General features: G+C 35.2%; 2 protein-coding genes and 1 pseudogene across 3 annotated transcripts; 2 read left to right on the top strand and 1 right to left on the bottom strand.

The window, feature by feature from the left end:
* The first annotated feature begins 251 nt into the window (after nucleotides 1-251).
* On the top strand, nucleotides 252-2,066 carry LOC136224745 (probable caffeine synthase MTL2). 2 transcript variants are annotated; one of them, XM_066013162.1, is made up of 4 exons: nucleotides 252-398; nucleotides 540-947; nucleotides 1,092-1,364; nucleotides 1,454-2,066. In XM_066013162.1, exons 1-4 carry the CDS (start codon nucleotides 321-323, stop codon nucleotides 1,820-1,822), a joined length of 1,128 nt encoding a protein of 375 aa, XP_065869234.1. In that variant the 5' UTR covers nucleotides 252-320; the 3' UTR covers nucleotides 1,823-2,066. The 2 variants fall into 2 exon arrangements, with proteins under 2 accessions (XP_065869234.1, XP_065869233.1); XM_066013161.1 differs by having other exon boundaries at nucleotides 1,451-2,066.
* A 961-nt stretch (nucleotides 2,067-3,027) lies between these two features.
* On the top strand, nucleotides 3,028-4,789 carry LOC136224744 (probable caffeine synthase MTL2). Its single transcript, XM_066013159.1, has 4 exons — nucleotides 3,028-3,258; nucleotides 3,367-3,774; nucleotides 3,958-4,230; nucleotides 4,325-4,789. The coding sequence occupies exons 1-4, from the start codon at nucleotides 3,181-3,183 to the stop codon at nucleotides 4,718-4,720; spliced, it is 1,155 nt and encodes a 384-aa protein (XP_065869231.1). The 5' UTR covers nucleotides 3,028-3,180; the 3' UTR covers nucleotides 4,721-4,789.
* A 2,882-nt stretch (nucleotides 4,790-7,671) lies between these two features.
* Nucleotides 7,672-14,513, bottom strand: LOC136222767 (7-methylxanthosine synthase 1-like; annotated as a pseudogene).
* Nucleotides 14,514-24,284: the final 9,771 nt, after the last annotated feature.

Below are 24,284 nucleotides of genomic sequence, written 5' to 3'. Positions count from 1 at the left end.
ATTTCATTACTTTCTTTTATTTTTTAAATGTTAACCAACCCAATTATTCATGACACACATTTGTCTTCACCTTTGGCTTCATCTCAACCTGCACATGTTATGTTTTTTTTTGTTTTTTTTAATAAAATTAAGTTTAATAATAATGTAACACTTCAGCACACGTGACTTGTAGAAATTCTGTTTTGCCATAATAAGATGGATTAAAGTCAATTTTATAGTTTTATTCTTTTATCAGTTTACCATAATAGGAAAAATTGTATGCTTACTTAAAGAAGGAAACATAACATCAGAGATTCCTGAATAAGTTCCAGTGGAGAAAGATGCAAGTTCCAGTACAAGTTCATCACATGAATTGGGGGCAGGGAGAAAATAGCTTCTACAGGAACTCTTTATATGAGGTTTCACTCTACTAAACATATATGAAATTATTTTAATAATATTGGGTATCACCTAGCCTTTATTTAAAAAAAAAAAACATATATGAAATTAGTTTGCTTGATCCATTAATAAGCTTAATCCATTTTCTTAATCTAATGCAGAAGAAAGTGATTTTAACAGCCAAGCCCATACTCCAAGAAAGCATTGAAGAAATATGTCAAAAAAGCTTCCCTGAATGTCTAACAATGGCAGATTTTGGGTGTTCTTCAGGACCAACAGCACTCCTACCACTTTGGGAAATCATTGAAACAATTGATTCTACTTGTACTAAATTGAACAAGAAACCACCAAATCTGCAGTATTTCCTAAATGATCTTCCAGGGAATGATTTTAACACCATTTTCAGATCATTACTACCCGATTTTCATCAGAAATTAGAGAAAGAGAAAGACAGCAAGTTTGGACATTGCTTGATAGGTGCAATGCCTGGAAGTTTCTATGGAAGGCTGTTTCCATCAAATTCTCTGCACTTTGTTCACTCTTCTTCCAGCCTCCATTGGTTATCTCAGGTTCAAATACAAAATTAAATATATCAATTTTTGTTAAAAAAAATACATCGGATATTTTTGGGGAAATGATGAGCAAGAGAAAACTCAGTTCAAATATATATATAATGTTTTCTTTACATATTTTGGTGTATATATATGAAACAGGTTCCCGAAGGGCTTGTAAGTGAATGTGGAATTTCACTAAACAAAGGTAACATTTGCATAGACGAATCAAGCCCAGCAAGTGTACAGAAAGCATATCAGAATCAATTCGACAATGACTTTACCAACTTTTTGAGTTTACGCTCCGAGGAGATGGTTACTGGTGGTAATATGGTGATCACTATCATGGCTAGAAATGAACAAATACCTTACTGCAAATATGGTGGCGACATTTTGCACTTAATTGGCAATTCTCTAAAGGATATGGTGAATGAGGTAATAATGATCTTGAAGCCATGGAAATTATTGATATTTAACAATTACATTTCATGATAATATAAGATTTGTTGATAAATATGAAGCAGGGAATGATAAAAGAATCAACATTGGATAACTACAATATTCCATTCAATGCTCCTTCTAAAGAACAAGTGAGGAATCTGATTGAAAAGGAAGGTTCATTTAGCATTAAACGAATAGAAGAATTCAAACTCAGCTGGGATGCAAACGTTGATGATGATGGTAACATTGAATTGACATTTGATCTAGGAGAAAGAGCCAAATATGTTTCGAATTATATGAGAGCTGCAATAGAACCTATGCTTGCAACTCATTTTGAAGATGTCATTATTGATAATCTATTTTATAGATTCTCTTTGAAGGTGACTGATAGTTTGGAGAAGGGAATAGGATTTTTTAACTACGTTGTAGTTTCAATGAAAAAAGAATCCTGAAATAATACTGTAATCATATTGTTCTCCAAGTATTAGTTTATAGGGCATCACTTGTATCAGTACTTTTATCACCATTGTTTAATACTAGAGCTTTAGTTCATTTCTATTTTTATTGGTTACCATGGGTCTGTGTATTCTATTTCTCCTTCTCAAGCTTTCCATTATAAGAGTGAGTAGATTTTCCAACTTGGAATAAGTGTAAGAAAAGGCAAAGCTATCTGTTTGGGTATTAACTTATTAAGTGTTTTTAGGTCTGTACTTATAATCTGTGTTAATGGCCATAACACTATTTGTTATTCGATTATTTCTTTGAGAAGGGTAATTAATTTAGAGTGGGACATGAGATGTTTAGTGTTAGGTTAAATAAAGATATTAACTTAATATACTAGATAGAAAATAAATTTGATAAGAGATTATAGATCTATTATTCACTATGCTAATTCTGAAAATTATTGATTGAATAGAGAGACGTTTTCAATTATTTGATTTTATTTCTTTAGTTATAGAGATGCGAGAAGAAAATCTTGTTAATGATTGGCCTTTGCTTTTATAGTATTGTTTTTTACTCATAAATCTTTACAAACCTCATTTTGGTTACCTTACTCATTTAGATCTGAACAATTATACACTAGTAAGTCTGGTCCATCCTATGGATCGAAACTTTTATTTCCATTTTATATTGTAATTGATTTTTTGTGTGTAATCTAGATATTACCATGCAGCAACCACAGATGCTGAGGCCGTGGACGTGCTAGTTTTTATGTCGACTGGTCGAACTAATCTATATATGCTCCATTTGATGTTGTTCTTTGACTTGTCACAATTGTAAAGGCAAAGGCCATATTGCCAAACAGTGTCTTTCACTAAAGTTCAGTAAAAACAATAGAGGTTATTCTAGGAGAAATTATACTATATGCCATAGCCAACAGAATAAATATTAGTAACAATTAACAACTAATAAATTAATTAATAGAAATTTATTATCTCATCATCTTCCACTCCACAAAACATAAACCATCCTGTGCCACAAATTTAATGTGGATCATATAAAACCACTTCCTATTAATCTATTCTACTCCATTCATTACTTTTTTTTTTATGCTAACCAACTCAATTATTCATAAGACACATTTATCTTCACCATTGGTTGCATGTCAACCTGTTATGTTTTTTTTTTTTAAATAGAATTGAGTTTAATAATTTAACACTTCAACAGACGTGACTTGTAGAAATTTAGTTTTGCCATAATAATTATATTTTTATTCTTGACTTGTATGCTTAGTTAGTATATAAAGAAGGAAACATAACACCAGAGATTCCTGAATAAGTTCCAGTGCAACTTACAACAGTACAGAAAGATGCAAGTTCCAGTGCAAGTTCATCACATGAATTGGGGAGAAGGAGAAAATAGCTACTACAGTAACTCTTTGTATCAGGTAATTTCATCCTACCAAACATATATCAAATTAGCTACTACATATGTATTGGAAATTAATTTTCTTGATCCATTAATAAACTTAATCTATTTTCTTAATCTAATGCAGAAGAAAGTGATTTTAACAGCCAAGCCCATACTCCAAGAAAGCATTGAAGAATTATGTCAAAAAAGCTTCCCTGAATGTCTAACAATGGCAGATTTTGGGTGTTCTTCAGGACGGACCGCACTCCTACCACTTTGGGAAATCGTTGAAACAATTGATTCAACTTGCACTAAATTGAACAAGAAACCACCAAATCTGCAGTATTTCCTAAATGATCTTCAAGGGAATGATTTTAACACCATTTTCAGATCATTACTACCCAACTTTTATCAGAAATTAAAGAAAGAGAAAGGAAAGAAGTTTGAACATTGCTTCATAGGTGCAACGCCTGGAAGTTTCTATGGAAGGCTGTTTCCATCAAATTCTCTGCACTTTGTTCACTCTTCTTCCAGCCTCCATTGGTTATCTCAGGTTCTAATACAAAATTAAATATATATGATTTTTTGGAGAAATGATCAGCAAGGGAAAAGTCCGTTCAAATATAAAATAACTTTTTTCAGCACAAAATGTCTCAACGTTGATCCAAAATTGAGAAATTATCCCATTATACAAAATTGAATTCTTTACATATTTTGGTGTATATATATGACGCAGGTTCCAGACGGGCTTGTAACTGAATCTGGAATTTCACTAAACAAAGGTAACATTTGCATAGACAAATCAAGCCCAGAAAGTGTACAGAAAGCATATCAGAATCAATTCGACAATGATTTTACCAAATTTTTATGTTCACGGTCCGAGGAGATGGTTACTGGTGGTAATATGGTGATCACTTCCATAGCTAGAAGTGATCAAATACCTTACTGCAAATATGGTGGCGAAATTTTGCACTTAATTGGCAATTCTCTCAAGGATATGGTCAATGAGGTAATAATGATCTTCAAGCCATTGAAATTAAATTCTTGATATTTAACGATTTTATTTCATGTTAGTATAAGATTTGCTGATAAATATGAACCAGGGAATGATCAAAGAATCAACATTGGATAACTTCAATATTTCATTTAATGCTCCTTCTAAAGAACAAGTGAGGAATCTGATTGAAAAGGAAGGCTCACTTAACATTGAAAGAATAGAAGAATTCAAACTCAGCTGGGATGCAAACATTGATGATGGTAACATTGAATTGACATTTGATTTACAGGAAAGAGCCAAATATGTTTCCAATTATATGAGAGCTGCAATAGAACCTATCCTTACAGCTCATTTTGGAGATGTCATTATCGATAATTTATTTTATAGATTCTCTTTAAAGGTCACTGATTGTTTGGAGAAAGAAATAGGATTTTTTCACTATGTAGTAGTTTCCATGAAAAAAGTATTCTGTCATCCTAATAAACCTGAGATAACGTTGTAATATGACGTTGTTGTTTCTATGTTTTTAAGATTTTCCAATTGATATCCTTAATTTTTGTGTTAGATTTGAGTCCTTGCATTCTCCAAGTATTTTTTCATTAAAAATGAGGAGGCAGGCGAAACGGAACAGGACATCCCAGCCAGGCTGGCACCCCCTGAAAACCGCAGCCCGAGACCCAAAATTATTAAAAAGAAGAGAAAAGATAACAAACAAACCAGAAACCAAAATTAGGTGAACCGATAAACAGCGCGGTCACATAAGTTTTCAAACAATAAAGGTTTACAGAAGTCCGGAGCCACGTCCCACCATTGGCTACTCGTGCTTTGGCGCCCCAGCGCAGCTAGTGCATCTGCAACTTTGTTCCCTTCGCGGTAGACATGGGAGATAACCACCTGCATGTTCTGTAAGCGGACCAGGCAAGCCTTCCAATCTAACAGCAGAACCCACGACACCCTGTCAGTGCGAGAGCGAACCACAGTAACCGTATAAGTGGAATCAGTTTCTAGCCATATGGTCATCCAGCCCTTTTCGAAAGCCCAGTTAATCGCTACGATGACAGCCCGAAGCTCCGCTATGTGCGCATGCGGGGAGGAATCCGGCATCGCAAAAGCTCCCTTGAATTGGCCTCCATGGTCCCTACAGACGCCACCACAACCCGCTGTCCCCAGCATAACAGAAGCGTCCGTGTTGATTTTCAACCAGCCGCGCGGAGGGCGTTGCCAAATGACCGGGATGATGCGAGGAGCGCACTGAAGCCTCGGTTTGAGAAGCAGATTTTTTAGGAGGTTTCGTTCCACTCCTGAATTCCAAACAGTTCCCTTATTCAATCTGTCTGAGTCCCAGATACAATGCCACAGCCTTCGCAATGTTGACTGGACATTTGGTTGCTGGTCTTCAAAGATGAAAGCATTCCGGACCCTCCAAGTAAGCCAAACAACATGAATTATTGCACTGAGCCATAGCGCAGCAATTTGCGGGCTGAACTGTACGGACAGGGCGTAATCTATTAGATCCTTTATCGAGCCAGTTTGAGGGATACGTCTACCAAACAAGCTTGAAACCGCGTGCCAAAGTGAGGCAACAAACGGACAGTTAACCAATAGGTGATCTGTTGTTTCCAAGTGCCGACCGCATTCTCCAAGTATTGTTTTAGGGGTAAATTTCAAATAAACCCATGTGGTTTTACTATCTCTCTAAACATTAACTTTCTCTCTCTTTACCAAACATAATCTAAATAATCTTAAAATAAAAAAGTTGAAGAATTAAAGTTGTTTAGAATATTAGTAGTTCTTAAAATATGTCATTTTTGAAGTCGTTAATGGTGATTTTAATAGTATCAATCGAAAAAATCCTTATTTTGATAAAGTTGAAAACCTCAGTGCTTGCTTTGAAAAAAAAGTAAATCACAGTCAAATATGTTTTGTAATTCAAATTGCAATATGTTGTTACAACTATGTACCAAAAAATTGAGACAAACAACCCCATTTATCATGACCGCTCCAAGCATTTGGAACTCGGTTTTCACTTTGTTCATGATAAAATCACCAAAAAGGAATTACGTGTTTGTTATATTCCAACTTTGGACCAAACTGCAGACTTACTCACAAAAGCACTTTCCGCGGCTCGATTCCTTCAACTTCGAAACAAACTAATAACGGTTCAAACACCATTAGTTTGAGGAGGAGTGATAACCGAATCAACTAGATCCTATATTCAGTAAATATTGTATTAATTGTCTTATCTAGACTTAGTTAAATTCATTTATATTTCCAATTACAATTAGTTGTAACTAGTTATCTATCATAAACTATTTAACACAACCACGTCAATACAAACTCTAGAAGAAGAGATTACACGATTTCATTTTGATGTGAGATATCATTGGATCAGGGATGTGTTAGAGATGAAGCTATTACAACTTAAGAAGATCCACACTCATAAAAATAGATGAGACATGTTAACGAAGGCCTTACCAAGAGAAAAGTTTGAATACTATCGAATAGTTGCATGGGCAACAAAAGCCCTCATGTAATCAGAAGGAAAGAATTGTTGTGAAAGTCCCAATTAATGAGAGACCTTTTTTATAATTTATAAATATTTATTTAAAAATATATATATAAGTCATTAATTGGGATGGCACCGAATTGGGTGCCACTCCCATAATTCAACAACAACAACATTGAATGTTGTTGTTGGTTGGTGACCCTTGGCATTTTACTAGATTATATTAGTCAGTGAGTGGGAGCAAAAGGGAGTGAGACTTTGGAGAGGGTAGTCTAATTATTTCGGAGAGAAATAAAATAAGATAATTATTTTGGGGTATTTTCGGGAAATACATGAGTGCTACTATTTTGTTTTTATCGCATTTTAACTCTAAAAAATTTATAGAGAACAACCTCTTTATACTCCTACTATTTTATAGTGGAAGAATTTACTCTCGAAATTGGTCGTGGAGGTAGCTCGTAAGAGTAAACCACGTTAAATTATCAGTGTGCTTAATTTCACGGAATAATTTTCTCGTTATTCCCAACAACTTTAACAGTGTTAGAGAGAGAAAGGAGAGTTAGAGAGATGTAGTGGAAGAGAAGTATAAGAGAAGGGTAAAATGAGTATTTTAGGTTTTAAAAGGGGGGAAAGGAGAGAGAGAACCGGTAAAAAATGAGATTCAAAGGTCACAAATGCTGGTCAACGGTCATAGTGGCAATCAATGTTAAAAAGTGTAAAGTTCAATGGTCATGACGTTAAAAATTGAAATTCAGCGACCATAATTTTAAAAGAGGTAAAATTCGGTGGCCATGGGTGTAATTTACCCAAATATCAAACACAACATTTTATTTTATTTTAAAAATAGAAGGGTGGACTAAAATTTAAATCGATTTTTTACCTTCTACCCCTAATGTCTAGCTTTAAACCTTAGGGAATTACCGTCAAGCACCCTATACTCTTTGAGGTATTTAGAAAAACTCATTAATGCGATAAATAATACAATAAAATTTCCAAAATAAACACAATGAAAATTAAGATAAAAATACAATGGATGAGAATTCCACAAAATAAAGAATCTATCTTAAGATGGTATTGATTCTTTTTTTATCATGGAAACCACCCCATACTTGGTCAATCCTACTCCCTTCTCCAAACAATCAATAGCTTTGGAGGAGAATCTATGAAATAAAAGATCAATAATGGCATCTCCAAAATAATTTGCTAGCATGGTTCCGTAATAGCTCTCAAATAACTGGCTACATATTTCCCTCTCTCTAATATATCAAACAATAATTCATTGTTACCATCTTCGATATTTGCATCCCAACTTATTTCGAACTCTTCTATTCTTTTAATCTTAAATGAATTTTCCATTTCAATCATATTTAGCACTTCTTCTTCACAAGGAGTATATAATGGAACCATAAAATTGTCCAGTTTTGATTCTTGGATCATACCCTGTCACCACAAATTATTCACATATAATGTAATTCCATAAAAAATGTAATTAACACAAGAAGTGGCTGAACCATTAATTACCTCGTAAACCATCTGTTTAAGAGAATCTTGAACTAACTGTATCGGATTTTTATCACTTTTAGCTAGAAAAGATATCACCATATGACCACCGGACACCATTTCCACCGACCGTGATTTCAAGAATTTCATAAAATCCTTCTCAAATTGATCCAGATATACTTTCTGAACACTTGCTGGACTGGATTCATTTACAAAAAAAATACCCCCTTTCTGCAATGGAGTTCCGGAATCACTTACGAGCCCTTCTGGAACCTGTTCAAATATAAATTTAGCCTCTATATATAAAACTGTCCAATCATTAAATAAAGAGTTAAAACCTGAGAACTCCAATGGAGGCAGCAAGAAGAGTGAACAAAGTGCAGAGAATTTGACGGAAACAGCCTTCCGTAGAAACTTCCAGGCATTGCACCTATCAAACAATGTTCAAACTTCTTTCCTTTCTCTTTCTCTAATTTCTGGTGGAAATTGGGTAATAATGATCTGAAAATGGTGTTAAAATCACTTCCTGAAAGATCATTTAGGAAATAGAGCAGATTTGGTAGTTTCTTATTCAATTTAATAAAAGTGGAATCCATTGTTTCAATGATTTCCCAAAGAGGTAGGAGTGTGTTAGGTCCCCAAGAACACCCAAAATCTGCCATTGATGAGCTTTTTTGACATAATTGTTCAATGCTTTCTTCCAGTATCGGCTTGGCTAGTAAAATAAATTTCTTCTGCATCAGATTAATTAAGTTTATTAATGGATCAAAGTGTTTAAATAAGTAAATTGATGGATCAAATTACCTGACACAAAGAATTCTTGTAGTAGCTGTTTTCTCCTTCTCCACCATTCATGTGATGAATTTGTACTGGAACTTAATTTCTGGACCGTTGTAAGTTGAACCGGAACTTCTTCTGTTCTTTCAAAAAAAAAAATTAAATTAATTGATGTATGAATATATATAGGGTAATTAATTTATTAGTCCTTATATTTTGTTAAAACACACTGTTTAATCATTGTATTTTAAAAAAACACACGGTAAAGTCCTTGATATTTTTCTGTTCTTTAAATAAAAAAATTAAATCAATTGATGTAGGTTTCGTGATGTATGAACATATATATATAACTAAATTTAATGAAACATTGATATTCCCTATAAGGACCGCACAACGCAAGAATGAGGACCAAAAAAATCCCATACCCTTTCTGTTAGGTTTGGTGGAGGTAGTCCCCATTTTCATAAAGATGTCTTCCACAAAATTATTAGAAGCATTATATTGAAGTTCATATATATTTTACTATTTTTCATATGGAACCATATATATTATAAAAGGTAAATTATTTTATTTAGAGTTAATTATAAAAAAAGTATTCTCTGATTTGATCGATTTGCGATGTGGTATTTGTGGTTTTTTTTTTTTTTGCAAATGCAATCCAGTGGTTTGTAAAATTTTGCATTTGAGTTCACTTTGTCAGAATTTAATCGATAACGACTTCTCAAAAGTTAAATGATATTTTAAACAACTTTAATTCTTCAACTTTTTAGATTTGAGGTCATTTAGGTTTTTTTTATGAGAAAGAAAGATAATGTTTAGAGGGAGAAAACTTCAAAAATGATGATTTTGAAAAATTAAGAATATGGTTCCATAGTAAATATGATACCAAACAAGTTTAATTCTGGAAAATTTTCATTTTGAGGTCGTTATCGGCCAAATTTGGCAAAGTAAAAAAACATGTAAAATTTTACAACCACAGGGTTGTGTTTGCAAAAAAAAAAAATACCACAGGTAACACATCGCAAATCGGTCAAATCACATGGTACTTTTTTATAATTAACCCTTTTATTTATTAAGTGAAATTATAATACATGTGTACAAAACATTAAGCTTTTCGTGTGTGAAGGAATTTCGCCACTTTAGAAAATATGACTGTTATAATTACAGTCGCCGTGTGTCAGGACTTTGGTTGACGGCTCTCCTAACATCAAGTCATTAACTTCCTTGACCTTTCATCACTAGACATATACAAGCAGTGGCAGAACTAGGATTTTACATTTGGGGGGCTAATTTAGCTTGCAAGCAGTGTTGTTGGATTTTTTCGAAATCCAGCCCGTTAGGGCTGGACAATTTTTTTTTGACTTCAATCTCTTAAAATTTTATCGCTTTGGATGAATTTCTTATGATGTTTATAAAGTAAATTTTAATTCAAAAATTAAGTTTTTTTGTGTTTTAAAAGTAAAAAATTGATTTAGGAAAAAAAATTCAAAAGTGTTAAGAAGATAAAGAGAATATCAAAATAATTAAGATGCAAAATTTTTTTGGCCTCAATCTCTTAAAATTTTGCAGTTTTGGATGAATTTCTTATCATGTTTATAAAGTAAATTTTAATTCAAAATTAAGTTTTTTTTAGTTTTAAAAGTAAAAAATTGATTTAGAAAAAAAAAAATTCAAAAGGGTTAAAGAACATAAAGAGAACTTCAAAATAATTAAGACTAATAAGGTTTGAAGAAAAGAGCTATATAGGGTTTGAACCTTTGATCTATTGTATTAAAAATTATGTCTTAACCAACTCAACTACCTTAATATATTATAGGCCTAATACACAAATAACCCCTGAACTTGTCCAAATGTTGCAACTGCCCCCCTAAACTTTCAAATGTAACAACTTACCCCTTAAACTTGTCCAATTGTAAAACACAATCCCAAATTGGGAATTTTTTTACCCCGTATTTGAAGCAACCGTAAAAAAGTTTTTCCGGATTCGTATCACGCCAAAGATCTAATTATCATACTCCACGAGCGTTGCAGATTTTGTATTTCACGTGTTTCTTCAATTGCAGTCCATGTCAGCAATTTGGGGTTGTGTTTTACAATTGGACAAGTTTAAGGGGTAAGTTGTTACAATTGGACAAGTTTGAGGAGTAAGTTGTTACAATTGAAAGTTGGAGTGGGCAGTTGCAACATTTGAACAAGTTTAGGGGGTTATTTGTGTATTAGGCCTATATTATAATAACACTACAAATACATTAATATGAATTAAAATTAGGGGGGCTTTCAACTCACGAAACCATACCACTCAAGGGTGGAGCCGATGGCCGGGGGGCTGGAGCCCCCCGAGCCCTGGGCTGGCTCCGCCCCTGTATACAAGCCCTTACACATGTTTTTTTATTAGATGAAACAACTGAAATATAACAAGATAATTAGGAGCAATAAAACCCCGCACACGTACAGAAAAAAAAATTCTGCCAAAAATCAATTGTTATGCTAATTTATTTATTTATTCATATTATGTAATTCTTTGTAATAACGATCGGTTGAAATTGGTCTCTCAATCATTCATTATTAAACTAATAGTTGAAATTTAATTATTAAATTATAAAAATAAATTATAAATCTAACTTTTGATTTCATAAGAGGTTTAACGATCAAGACAAACCATATCATGTACGTCTACTCTAAAAGAGTTTATATGGGTTAAAGCAGGCGCCACATGAGTGGTTCACCCATCTTTAGACTTCCTTACTCTCTCTTGGTTTTCGAATGTCGCATTTTGATAATTCTTTATTCATACGTCGAACAGGAACTAAGAAGACCTAACCTTTGGTATGTGGATGATATAATCATCACGAGGAATGTTCCTGCATATATTGTCAGCATTATTGCCTCAATTGAATGATAATTCCCAATTACTAATTTTGGCAAGGCGGAATATTTTCTAGACATTGAGATTCGTTATGCAAAGGAAGGTATTCATCTGTGTCAGCCCAAGTATGTCACCAATATTCTTGATAAGGTTAAAATGGTTGATTCTAAACCTAGATTGACACTCATAGATATCACCAACTTAAGAGTTTTCACCCTAAATTATATATAAATTGTATGTGAAACAAAATTAGAAATACTTACGGGGCGTTTGGTATTCTATTGGGATAGAGATAAGGATAAATGTTGGGATATAGATAAGGATAAATGGTTGGGATAAGGATAAAAATATGATAGTCGAGAATTATTATTCAATGTTTGGTACGTGGCATAGAGACGGGATAAAATAATACATTTTACTATTTTAACTTTATTTAAACTACATAACATTAATTTAAGGGATAAGATTGACTTTTCCATCTTATTAAAATTGCAGGAGCTTATCACACCTCCTTATACCACCCTCCTCCTGGATATAGGATTTGAGGGATAAGAAGCTTATCCCTCACCCGTCTCACTCTTCTATCTCCCAAACAAACACGGGATAACTTATCTCGTATTTTTTATCCCTATCCCACCTCCTATATCCCTTCTAACAAACACCCCGTTATAATCATATCTTCAATGATACTTTTGCACTAAAGTTAGGATTAAGATTTTTGTTAAAAGATTAACTAATAGAGATACAAATAATAAAGAAATGAAAATAAAAGTCACAAGGACAACTTATTTTTTTTTTAAATGTCAAAGCGGCACCTCTCAGAAATTGTGAAGTATGAACTCAACAATAATAGTGAATAATAAGGACAAGATATGTCGAAGATCGTTGTTTTTACTGTAGCACCGAATTCACATGTCTCCAATAATGATTAAATATGACCATGTATACACATACAGAGAGGCTGAGAAAAGAGATGCTGAATAAAATAATCTCAAATAAAAAGTGATTGAGACATAAAAATTTATTGGGAATAAAAGAGAACAATACAGGGACTTTTGGTAAACTATTTGGGTATTAAAAATTTCTTGGATTCATGAGTGTCATAAATCTTTTTGTAATGTTTTCCAAATAATAAAAGTTTCTGATTTTTCGTGGATGGAGGTAAAATTAGTACAACTATATTTTTTATCATTTTGCCTGTAAGAGCCTTTCTACCTATCAAGTTTATTTATGATAAGGATAAATATTTATAGTGATAAACACCAAATTTAGAAAATGCATTTAACATAGTAAAAATTTAACTCAAACGTTTCCAAATAAAATCAATTTGTTATGTTATAAAAAATAAGAAAAGATTGGTTTAATTATTATTAAATTGATTCTTCAATGGTTGGTTTGAAAAGGTTTGTTTTTTCAGGCGAGCCATGACCTAGCGCGGCCCACTGCCGCCTCCACCTCTCCCCATCGTTCACCCCATGGCTAACCCTGCTGATGTTCCGTTTGCCATTGCACACCTTTTCAATCGATCTTCCTTTGAGAAATTCTCCCAATCGCCTCAACCGAATTCCACTAACCCCCAATCGACTCGCTCAAATTTAGCAAACTCTGCAATTTCCCATCTGTTCTGTCGCGATGCTTTCAATCGGGACTCAGCAACCCCGCCTGAGATTCGGAGTTGCGACAAGAAAGACAAGTCCTTTGCGTCTGCTCTCCGGACCAACATCTCCCCCACCTCTGTTTCTGAATCATCTTTGCCCAGAATCTCTCATTCTAGGGTATTTCACACAAATTAAGAAATATATTGGTTAACTAAAAACAATTCTCTCTCATGTCACTATTGGGCAATAAGCATTGGAATATTAAAAAATACATGTACCAATACAAAAAATAATTCTCTCTCATGTCACTATTGGACAATAAGCATTGGAATCCTAGAATGACTTATATTTAGGAAAAAAACTAATTTGCTAGAATGACTTATATAATGGAATGGAGGGAGTAGAAAACAAACTGAGCATAACAGTAAAAAGCTCCCAAGATCTCAATTTAGTATAATTAAACATAATATTCTTACAAATCTCCAGCAAATTAAGATAAACATGCATTTCATGTCATCATCAAGGCCACTAATATGTGGATTCATTTTCTCTATTCCATTCAAAAGAGGTAGCACTAAGCATAAACACACAGAGGAGATGCATAAAACAAAAGCAGGTGCTTTATTGTCCTATACAGCTTTAGTTCAAGTGCCAATCAGAAATTGCATAATTGAGTGAGCAACCATATAGTAAAAGAATACGAGGAGATGATGAACTTACCAAGATTGGTACTTGAAAGTACGAGATGGGTGAATCTTGAGTGTGCTTCTCTAGCATCTTGAAAAAAAGAAGTCTCGTTATTATTCACATTGTTAATCAGGACTCACTGTGAGGAAATTATACCATCGTACTTATTCCGACAGTTATTGCTTATTTCTGATATAAAACATAATGAGATATAGGCAATAACTATCGCAATGTCGAAATCCTCTGCCGCTTCTCCAACAGCAAAGTACTTAGCATGGCAAAGACATATCATGATGAGATATAAGCAATAACTGTCGAAATCCTTTGCCGCTTCTCCACGTATGTAGAAGGGAACCACCATGCTTTTCCCTTACATTCCCCTTCTCACCATCCACTTGTGCTCACCTGCAATTTTATATGATATCTCAATGTACTTTTCTATAACTTACATAGACCTATTTGTTGAGAATACATCTCAAATGAAAGCAAATCTACCTTTCACCCAGTGCCAATCTTAACTCCTCTGTTTCAGCAAGGAAAGAGTGTTGCCTGAAAGACGGAAGAAGACATGTTATTATTCATGTTTTAACATTTTTCATATGCATCCAACTTGGTGCAAATGGTAATACAATAATTAGGTTTTCTTAAGTAGAAGACTTCAATATCAGCAGCTGCATATTCAAACTTAAGTTCAGGTGAGAGTAGAGACGCCAAATCCAATTGTAAAGTCAAATTAGGTTTTCTTAAGCAAACTATGGAAGCTCAACATTGAAACCCAAAGAATTTAAGAGCATATATACACATGAGATAGAGGGCGAGCCTTGGCGCAACGGTAAAACGTTGTTGCCGTGTGACCTGAGGTCACGGGTTCGAGTCTTAGGAGCGGCCTCTTGCCAATTTAATTGGCAAGGGAAGGCTTGCCCCCAATACACCCTTGTGGTGGGACCCCTCCCCGGACCCTCGCTCAGCGGGGACGCGTAATGCGACCGGGCCGCCCTTTTTTTTTTTTTATATACACATGAGATGAGAGGAAGTAGAAAGAGTCTAGACCAAACATTTTAAATCAAAATCCATTGAAATAATTGAAACTAGAAAGCTCCAAACATGTTGTAAACAAAATCCTAACAATAACCAAGAGTCAATTAGATCTAAAAAAACAGAATTAGAAGGCATCTTCTTTCCCCTTTCCCACTTTAAACCCTAAATCATAAGTTAGCAGGAAAAATCACTAGATTTATTCAAAATTAAAGCAAACCCAAAGAAAACCCATTAAAAATCAAGAAGTTAACCCACCTAATGAAGCCAAATCTGCCGTTTGATGGTTGTGAGAGGTCCGAACGCAGCAGTTACCTTCCAAAATACAATCCGTCTGTCTGATATGACTTTGAGCAATTCAAAATGCTGGAACTGGAGAGAGAGGGGTGAGGGGCTGGTAAGATCGAGAGAAAAAGAGAGATGGCTAAGTGAGGACACAGATTGACAGTGAAAGAGGACAAGGATATCGGTGTTAGCAAATAGGCGGGCGCTTAGAAAGAGCAAAATGAAAAAGCGGGGAGAATGAAAAATCTTCCCGCTTCAATTCTTTTTCTTCTAATTATATGTATTATTGATTAACAAAATTCTCATGGTAAACTATTAATATACTTTTAATCAGACTATTTTATATTCTAATTAAGTTTTTACTCATGTAATGAGAATATTTTTAAAATAAAATCTAAAAAATAAAATATTTGGTCATTAATAATTAATGATATTATTTCCTTTCACTGTACTTATCTATCAATGAGAATTTTCTTTGTATCATTATTTTATTCTCATTATTACTTGTTTTTCTTGCCCAGAATCTCTGAGGAAGGAGGCTTCAAATCAATCCACATACAACAATCTAGTTATAAGGAGAGAGTTGCTTCGTGCAAACATTCGGTCATTGGGCGTCTCAATCTAGCAAAGGGCGATCGCCCTTAGAAGCACTCCGAGCTCAAGCTCAAATTGCAACAGATATGGAATCTGTCTAAAAAAAAAAAGGGCGGCCCGGTCGCATTACGCGTCCCCGCTGAGCGAGGGTCCGGGGAGGGGTCCCACCGCAAGGGTGTATTGGGGGCAAGCCTTCCCTTGCCAATTTAATTGGCAAGAGGCCGCTCCTAAGACTCGAACCCGTGACCTCTGGTCACACGACAACAACGTTTTACCGTTGCGCCAAGGCTCGCCCTCTATATGGAATCTGTCTATTGATTGGAAATTAATCTCTTTGGGTAAAGGCTTTTCCATATTATAATGCCCTCAAGAGTGGCCTTACAGGCTATTTGGAGTTTGGGTGTTATTCATCTCAAACCTAGCATTATGAGGTTCACTCCATGGTCGCCTAGTTTCAATCCGGATTCTCATAAATCTACTATTGGTCAAATTTGGGTGAGTCTATACAACCTACCTTGGGAATTCTGGGATACTGGAATTTTGGCAAGCATTGCACGGGTGATTGGTATCCCGATTAAATTTGATCAGAATACTGTGAATGGTGAGTTTGGACACTATGCTCGAGTCCTAGTAGATGTGGATCTATCAAATGAACTTCAAACCAAGTTAAGGGTATACACGAACACTCTGATGCATTAGGTGTTGGGGTTTAGTGTCCTATAGAAAATTGTTCCAGGATATAAACCTACTGTAATTGAATTGTTCTTTATGTCATTTGTTTTAATAAGATATGGTTTCATAACTGTATAAAGGCAGCCACTTTTAAAGAACTAAATAAGTCTAAATAAAAGGAAATCTCTAAGTTTATTTAAAGTGATTATAAAGTGTTCATACAAGCATTAAGTGAGACAAAACATTATAATAAACTAATAAACTTAAAACCACCCCAAGTCAAGTGATATGTTTTGAATAGGGATTGACATAACACTGTTGAGACTTGCATGTAACAATGTTTTCTGTCGAGACAGAGAGCTGATCTCACAAGCTTCAGATATGTAGATATCTGGACAGTTACATGGATCCAATGAAAGGGTTCATTAGGATTGGGGGCCCGACTTGAGATAACAGGATGGGTAGATTTATCCTTGTCACATGTTCATCTCATTGGTATTAATAGGTATAAGTAATCCTAAGACTCAAATGAATGTTAATTAGTGATTCTGGATTATGGAATGTGATGCTTTGATCCTGTTGTAACACGATCCATAACATGGATGACTCTAGGGTGTGTACGGCAGACACTGGGTATCACAGGAAGTAATTGCAGGATAGTTAACATTGGATTGAGCATTTGTCACTCCTGATAAATAGGAGATACGTCCAAGGATCGCTTGTGGAAGACTTTGACTCTAAATCCTTGCAAGGTGATAGCTTAAGACTTCAAATGGAGATTTCACTTAACCTATCTAATTGGAGTTAACTCGGCCTGTACAAGTAAAACGAACGTCTCACTATATGTGACTTGATATAATCCATAGTCATAAGATTCTGTTCAAGGATGTAGTTGACAAAGGATCGAATTATACTGTAACTAATACGGAAAGGTCAACGACGGAATCAACTTGTCTTCTTATAGCTCTGGGGGAATGTTTCGGATCTGTCAATCACAGTTCGCGTACTCATTCCATTATACAAAGATTGAATGTAATTTTGAGAAATTAATTTAATGGTTGTATATGGCTAGAAGCAATAAGAACCTAATGGGTCACACATAAGACTTGGAACCCAAAAGAGAAACAGATGTTAATTAATTGACGGAAGCCCAACTGAGTCCACTAAGGCCCAATTATAGAGGGGGGCGATTTTCATGTGTAGGGACACATGAGGAATTAATTTAATTTCGGACAATTATAATTAGATTATGATTATGAATTAAATTAATTATAGGATAAATAAGTTAGGAGGTTTATTGAGATTAAATTGCTCTTAATTATTATCCTATTAATAAGTTATTATTATCTTTATATTTAGATATAATTATAGATAATAATAATACGAGTATTATTCTGAATACAACTCTTATTCAGTAACCTAATTCTATCTAACTAGGGTTTAGATATAAGAGGATATATATACCCCCTTATACTGAGAATTTCGGCCCATGCCATCTATCCCGGAGAGTGCAGATTTCGACCCCAACTGTTGTGGCTCGTGTCTCACTGCTTGCTTCAGAATCAATTCATTTTCATCTCTTTCTTTTATTCTTTGATCTTGTGTTGATTAATTGGAGGCAATCTATCTTGATTGCTATTATTCGGTTGAGTTCTAATATCGTTTGATTTGTGTTTTTGTTTTGTGCTCGTGAACTCGGATTAAGAGTTGAGGGCACATCGCTAGCAACGGTAGATAGTTCGTCAAAATGTATTTCCTTCTATCCCTCTTTATATGAAATAACGATTAACAGATCTTCGTTTAAAGGAAATAGGTTTAAATTTTTATATTTCCGCTGCCAAACGTTTGCCTATTTTCCTTCATATGTATCATTAGAATACGAGCATCTACCTTTGATGTGCTCCTCTTATTCCGTAATCGGCCACTCTGCATTCTAGTGCCGCAAGCAACCGAGATATCAAGAACTTCTAGAATGCCACACCAAGAGGGTAAACAGCCTCAACGGTCTCGTTCAGCTACATAACAACCACTAAACAAGCACAATTTGGCTACAGACACAGCCAGTTCTTCGCATCCATAGCCCATAGTTAATTCTTCAGTACAAATGGTTCTTCATAGCTCAGCTAACCGTAATGAGATGCATTGGGGTGATTATGAAGATGACGAAAGGTCTCAAGCAGAATCTGAGGATATGAGTAAAAGTATTCCAGAAGTTATTGAATGGCTGGTTTCTTTAATACCTATGAAGGAGGGATGGACCATTCCTGAGTCTGCACTACGACCACCGCAAACTACTTTTTAAACCACTGAACCAACCTCTGACCCGATGTGTTTGACCTTAGACTCTGAAGTAGAATGGACTACAGTTCAAAAGAAAAAGAAAACACACGAAGTACAGGTGACGGCAACACGCTCTAAGAGGCAGGCCTCCGAAGCGTTACTTATGATCCTTTTATTTTGGAACTGCAGGGGCACTAACGACCCCCAAATGCAGAGGGCGCTCAAGCTTCTCTGTTCTATCAATCTTCCAGACATTCTATGCATTGCAGAGCCAATGGTTGCTATTGACCACATCCCTAGTTCCTTATGGTTATCTATTGCACTCCAATTTACTGCTAGTAATGATAATAACTATATTTGGGTATTTTGCCACAACAGCATTGCTACTCACCTCTCGATTTTGGTCTGTCACAATCAACATATTACGACTAGTATTACAGACTTTGGTTTCATTTCATTTGTTTATGGAAATACTACAACAGCAAGGAGACGAGACCTTTGGATTGACCTCTTGGCATAGAATTTGGGGCCAGATGCAAAATGGCTAGTTATGGGCGATCTTAATGCTGTTACAGGAGCTCGTGAAAAAGCTGGGAACATCCCGGCTACTAAAAGCTGCAATGAATTTTGAGGTTTTATTGATTCATGTAGCCTGATTGAAGTGGAATCCATGGGATACCAATTCACTTGGTCCAATGGTAGACATGGAACCCCACACGTTGAATGCAAACTGGATAGAACTCTGGTAACGGAAGCCTTTTTGCATTCATGGGATTGGGTTTCCTACCTCACCCTTCCCAAGCACAAGTCTGACCATTGTCCTATTGTCCTTCGATGTGCTTCTAGAGCCTCGCGGTTCTCTCGGTTTAGGTTCCTTTCGATGTGGATTACCCACCCCTCCATGTGTGAGGTTGTGGCCAACCATTGGAGAGACTCTAATTTATCTCTACCACTGGAACAACTCCTCATTCACAAACTACGAACTCTACGACCCGTTCTACGAAACTGGAATAAGCTCCTCTTCGGTAGAGTGGAAAACAACATCCTGGTAGCCAAGTCGCACATAGAGGAGATTCAGTTAGAAATTTCGATTGCTGGAAAATCCACCGACAAACAGTTAAAAGAATTAGAATTGCAGAAAGAACTGGATCTGCAGCTATATAGACAATAGTTACTCTTACGAGACAAAAGCCGACATAAATGGCTCTTGGCTGGGGACAGAAACTCAAATTTTTTCCATAGAGCAGCTAAAATCCAAATGTCCCATTCTAGTCTCTCATCTCTTGTGATAGATGGGGCTCTCACAACAGGCGCCTCGCAAATCTCACAGCATACAGTAAGCTTTTACACTTCACTGTTCTCTGGTTTTGCTTCTCGAATTGATACAAATTCAATTAACTCTGTTATACCGACACTTGTGTCTGATTTGGATAGTGACATGCTTCTGGCTAAGCTTGGGATTGAGGAGATTAAGAATGTTGTTTTCAATCTAAACAAGGATAGCACTCTAGGGCCTGATGGTTTTGGAGGTTGCTTTTATCAGCAGTACCGAGATATAGTTGGCCAGAATGTCTGTTAAATGGTTGGTAGCTTCTTCAATCTCCCTGGTTTGAATTATAGTCTTATAGTACTACTCCCAAAGGTAGAAGATGCAAATAAAATTACTCAGCTCATGCCAATTGTAATGAGTAATTTCTCCTACAAGATTATTTCTAAGATTTTGGTGGATCGCCTAGCGACTGTAGGTGCGCAAATCGTCTCACCAAATCAATTTGGCTATATTAAAGGAATAAACATTCACCAATGCATTGCAGCTGCCTCTGAGGGTGTGAATCTTCTTGCTAAGCGCTGCTATGGGGGTAATGTGGCTCTTAAAATTGATATCTAGAAAGCCTTTGACACACTAGATTGGAATTTCCTTCTATCGGTTATGGAAGCTTTCGGCTTCTCCCTTCAGTTTAAAGATTGGATTCTAACCATCATGGCCTCTTTCAGGATCTCAATTATGATCGACGGCTCTCCTAAAGGCTTTTTTGGTTGCTCTCGAGGTGTCCGGCAGGGAGACTCACTTTCCCCGATTCTTTTTGGAATCGTTGAGGATTTTTCAGCATAAGGCTTGCAAAATTGGAACATGATGGTAAATTCAAGCCCATGACATACACGGGTCCTATCAACTTTCCCTCCCATTTATTATATGTTTATGACATGTTTCTCTTCGGTAAGGCTTCTTAGAGCAATATGTGGGCTATTCGAGATCTCTTCCTTTTCTACGGCCAGATATCAGGCCAAATGGTTAGTTGGGAGAAATCTTCAATTTATTTTGGGAATTCTGTCTTGAATCGCAGGTACACGTAGCTCGCTACAATGGTTGGTATTCAGCAAGCATTATTACCATTCATGTACCTCAGGGTTCCGCTATTTCAGGGAGCCGCCTGTAGCCGTTTTTTACAACCTTTGGCAGATAGATTAATTCGAAAGGGCAGTCCTTATCCTTAGCCAGGAGACTAACTGTTGAGCGATTTCCGCAAGTGCACGGTATACGCTTGTAGTAATAAAAGATATCGATCCCACAGGGAACATTTTTTAACAAAACTTATTCTGAATCGGTTAAATTTACTTTTAGGTTTATAATATGGAAAAATCGTTTAATCGGTTTAGGTTTTGAAATTGCTAGAATAAGAATTAGATTAGAGTATGAAGATGTTAGAAAATATCTGATTTAAGAATGAATTTGAAAAACAGGAACGTTTTAGTACTTTAGAAAAGTAAACAAGTATATTTGTTTGCATTAAGCAAAGAAAACAACTTTAAACTTTGTACGAATTATAAAGATGAAATAAATGACGGAACCTCTAATTAATAGGCTTTGAACGCGACAAAACCCTTATCCGGGATAATTGCCCTTAACCAAATTAAAACTCTACCGAGATAATAATTTGCCTAAGTGTTCAACAAAGTTTCCTTGTAAAGATTTTGAATTAAACTACGTTTTAATGAAAACACCAGCAGTCACTTTAGTGGATTGGTTACCATAAGTGCTGCATAAAAATCTATCGAATAGAACGGACTTTATTAGATGAAATATAAATTGATACAAGTTTACAGAGAACATGGAGCATTGAATTCTTCGACGGCGTGCAAGTGAACGGGTTGTCAATCCTTTCCTTGGGTTTCATTAGAGTTTGTCAGGCTCAGGGGCGAATCCTCTACTCAATCTTCTCGTTGAATCTTCGTAATAGAGACTAGGTCGGTCCACTACCAAAATGTAAACTAAACTGGAACAATGTCTAAACGCTACTGAATTTGTTATTATTTTGTAAACAATGTGTGTACATCATATTGCTTTTTAACAGAATCGAAATCTAACTTCTGAATCACTTGATTCGGAATTTCTGCATAAATTCTACACTAATCTCTTTCTTCTACACGTATAACACACTATATTTCAACTCTCCATCAACTCTTTATTTATAGATGTTGAAGAGTATTGATTGAAGTGTCGTGTCCGTTGTGAAGGATCGTGTCCGCTGCGAAAGGACGTCTTTATCCACCCGAACGATCGCGTTTCGTCGAAAACGAAAGTGTGTAACTAGGCCTCTAAAATCTCCTACTCGTACCGAGAATATTAAATTCTCTACCGAGAATGGGGGAGCATCAATTGTACTTCAGACGAAGGGAAGGAGAGGCTGAGGGACGCGTGTCGCGACCGTGAATAGTGGGGGCCGCGGTCGCGGCACGGAGCATTTTTCACTTCTTCACTCTCGTTCGTGTCCTCGACTTGGCGTTATTAATTTTCGTCGTCTTCGACTCCTTTTGTAGGGCTTTTCTTCTATTTTTGAGCTCTTTTTACTCCTATTTGGATTTTACCAAATATTTATGTACCTTGCATGAAAGAAACATATTCGCGAGTAAAAGCTTTCTAAATGGTTATAAATATCATAAATTCGTAGCAATATTGATGTAATTATTGATGATATTTTAGGTATATTTTGGGCTTAACAAATCTCCACACTTAATCTTTTGCTAGTCCCGAGCAAAATTTCACTGAATTTATTCTCTAACTAATCTCTTTATGAAAATAAAACATATATCTATGTATTACCTTTAAATTAGTTAAGCCGAAAAGACTAACTTCGCATGGCAAATTTATACGCAAAATATCAAACTAACTTAGTACAATATACGATATATCACTCGTCTTGTATTTCCAATTTGGAATTGAAGCATTCGGGACAATGTAAGCACGCATGTTATTGAGTCTTTCGTCTCAAGGCATTTCAAAGCACAAAATTTCCTTTCCCAAACCTAAACTAATATATGGGATATATTATTTTAAATAAGTACTTGGGTTAGTTATTGCTTAGTTACGCCCGAGATAAGGGTGGTCTTGATCGTAACTTTATACGTATTTTATTGCTTTGTGTTTGCTTAAGAGGTACCGACCATGCCATGGGTGGACGCAATCGTTACTTTAAACTTATACACGCTTATAATTTGTTTTTGCTTTTAACGTTCCTTCCATACCTCGATTGTGATAAGGGTGATCGCAACCGTGGCCAAAAGTAAACGGTACTTAATTTCCTTCCCTTTCATACCTCGATTGTGATAAGGTTGGTCTCAATCGTGGCCAAAAGTTAAGAATTCAACTAATTGATTGATTAATATGAATTATAAAATTGTAACTTGGGAAAAAGAAAAATAGCACATTCATCCTATATTGACTTAAAATTCAACATGTATTATGGCTAAAGTTTCCTTAAAAACTTCAATTGGTGTTAATGTAAGACGAAATCAAACCGAGCTAAAATTGTTAGTTCAATTTAATGCCTATAAACCTAATTGAAAATTAAAATAAGATTTATTGTATCATGATTTCATGATATAAAAATAGAGATTGAATAAAGAATTTTTTATTTAAAATACATTCACTCGAGACAATTTTTACTTAAAATCGTATCGGAGATTCGTGAAAAATTTTGAAAAATATTACCCGTATAGAAATATAATTTCTAACGATAATGATAACCTAAAAATAATCATATTAACTTATGATTAATTTTTAAAAATATATGAAAATGTGAAGTTAATAAAAATAGCGTTTTAAACAAGTTTATGTTGCAAAATACGTTGCATTTGTTATAAATGATTCGTTGCATTTGTTATTTGTGATAGAAAAATGAAAATGATGTACATCGCCTCCCACACTTAAATTGGACCATGTCCTCATAGGTGCAAAAGCGAGATATCAAGAATAAAAGCACAAAAA

Source organism: Euphorbia lathyris, chromosome 3 (assembly GCF_963576675.1).
Source record: "Euphorbia lathyris chromosome 3, ddEupLath1.1, whole genome shotgun sequence".
In the NCBI taxonomy this organism is placed as follows: Eukaryota; Viridiplantae; Streptophyta; class Magnoliopsida; order Malpighiales; family Euphorbiaceae; genus Euphorbia; species Euphorbia lathyris.
Note: the sequence above shows the minus strand (reverse complement) of the source record. Positions and strands in the feature narration are given on the sequence as shown.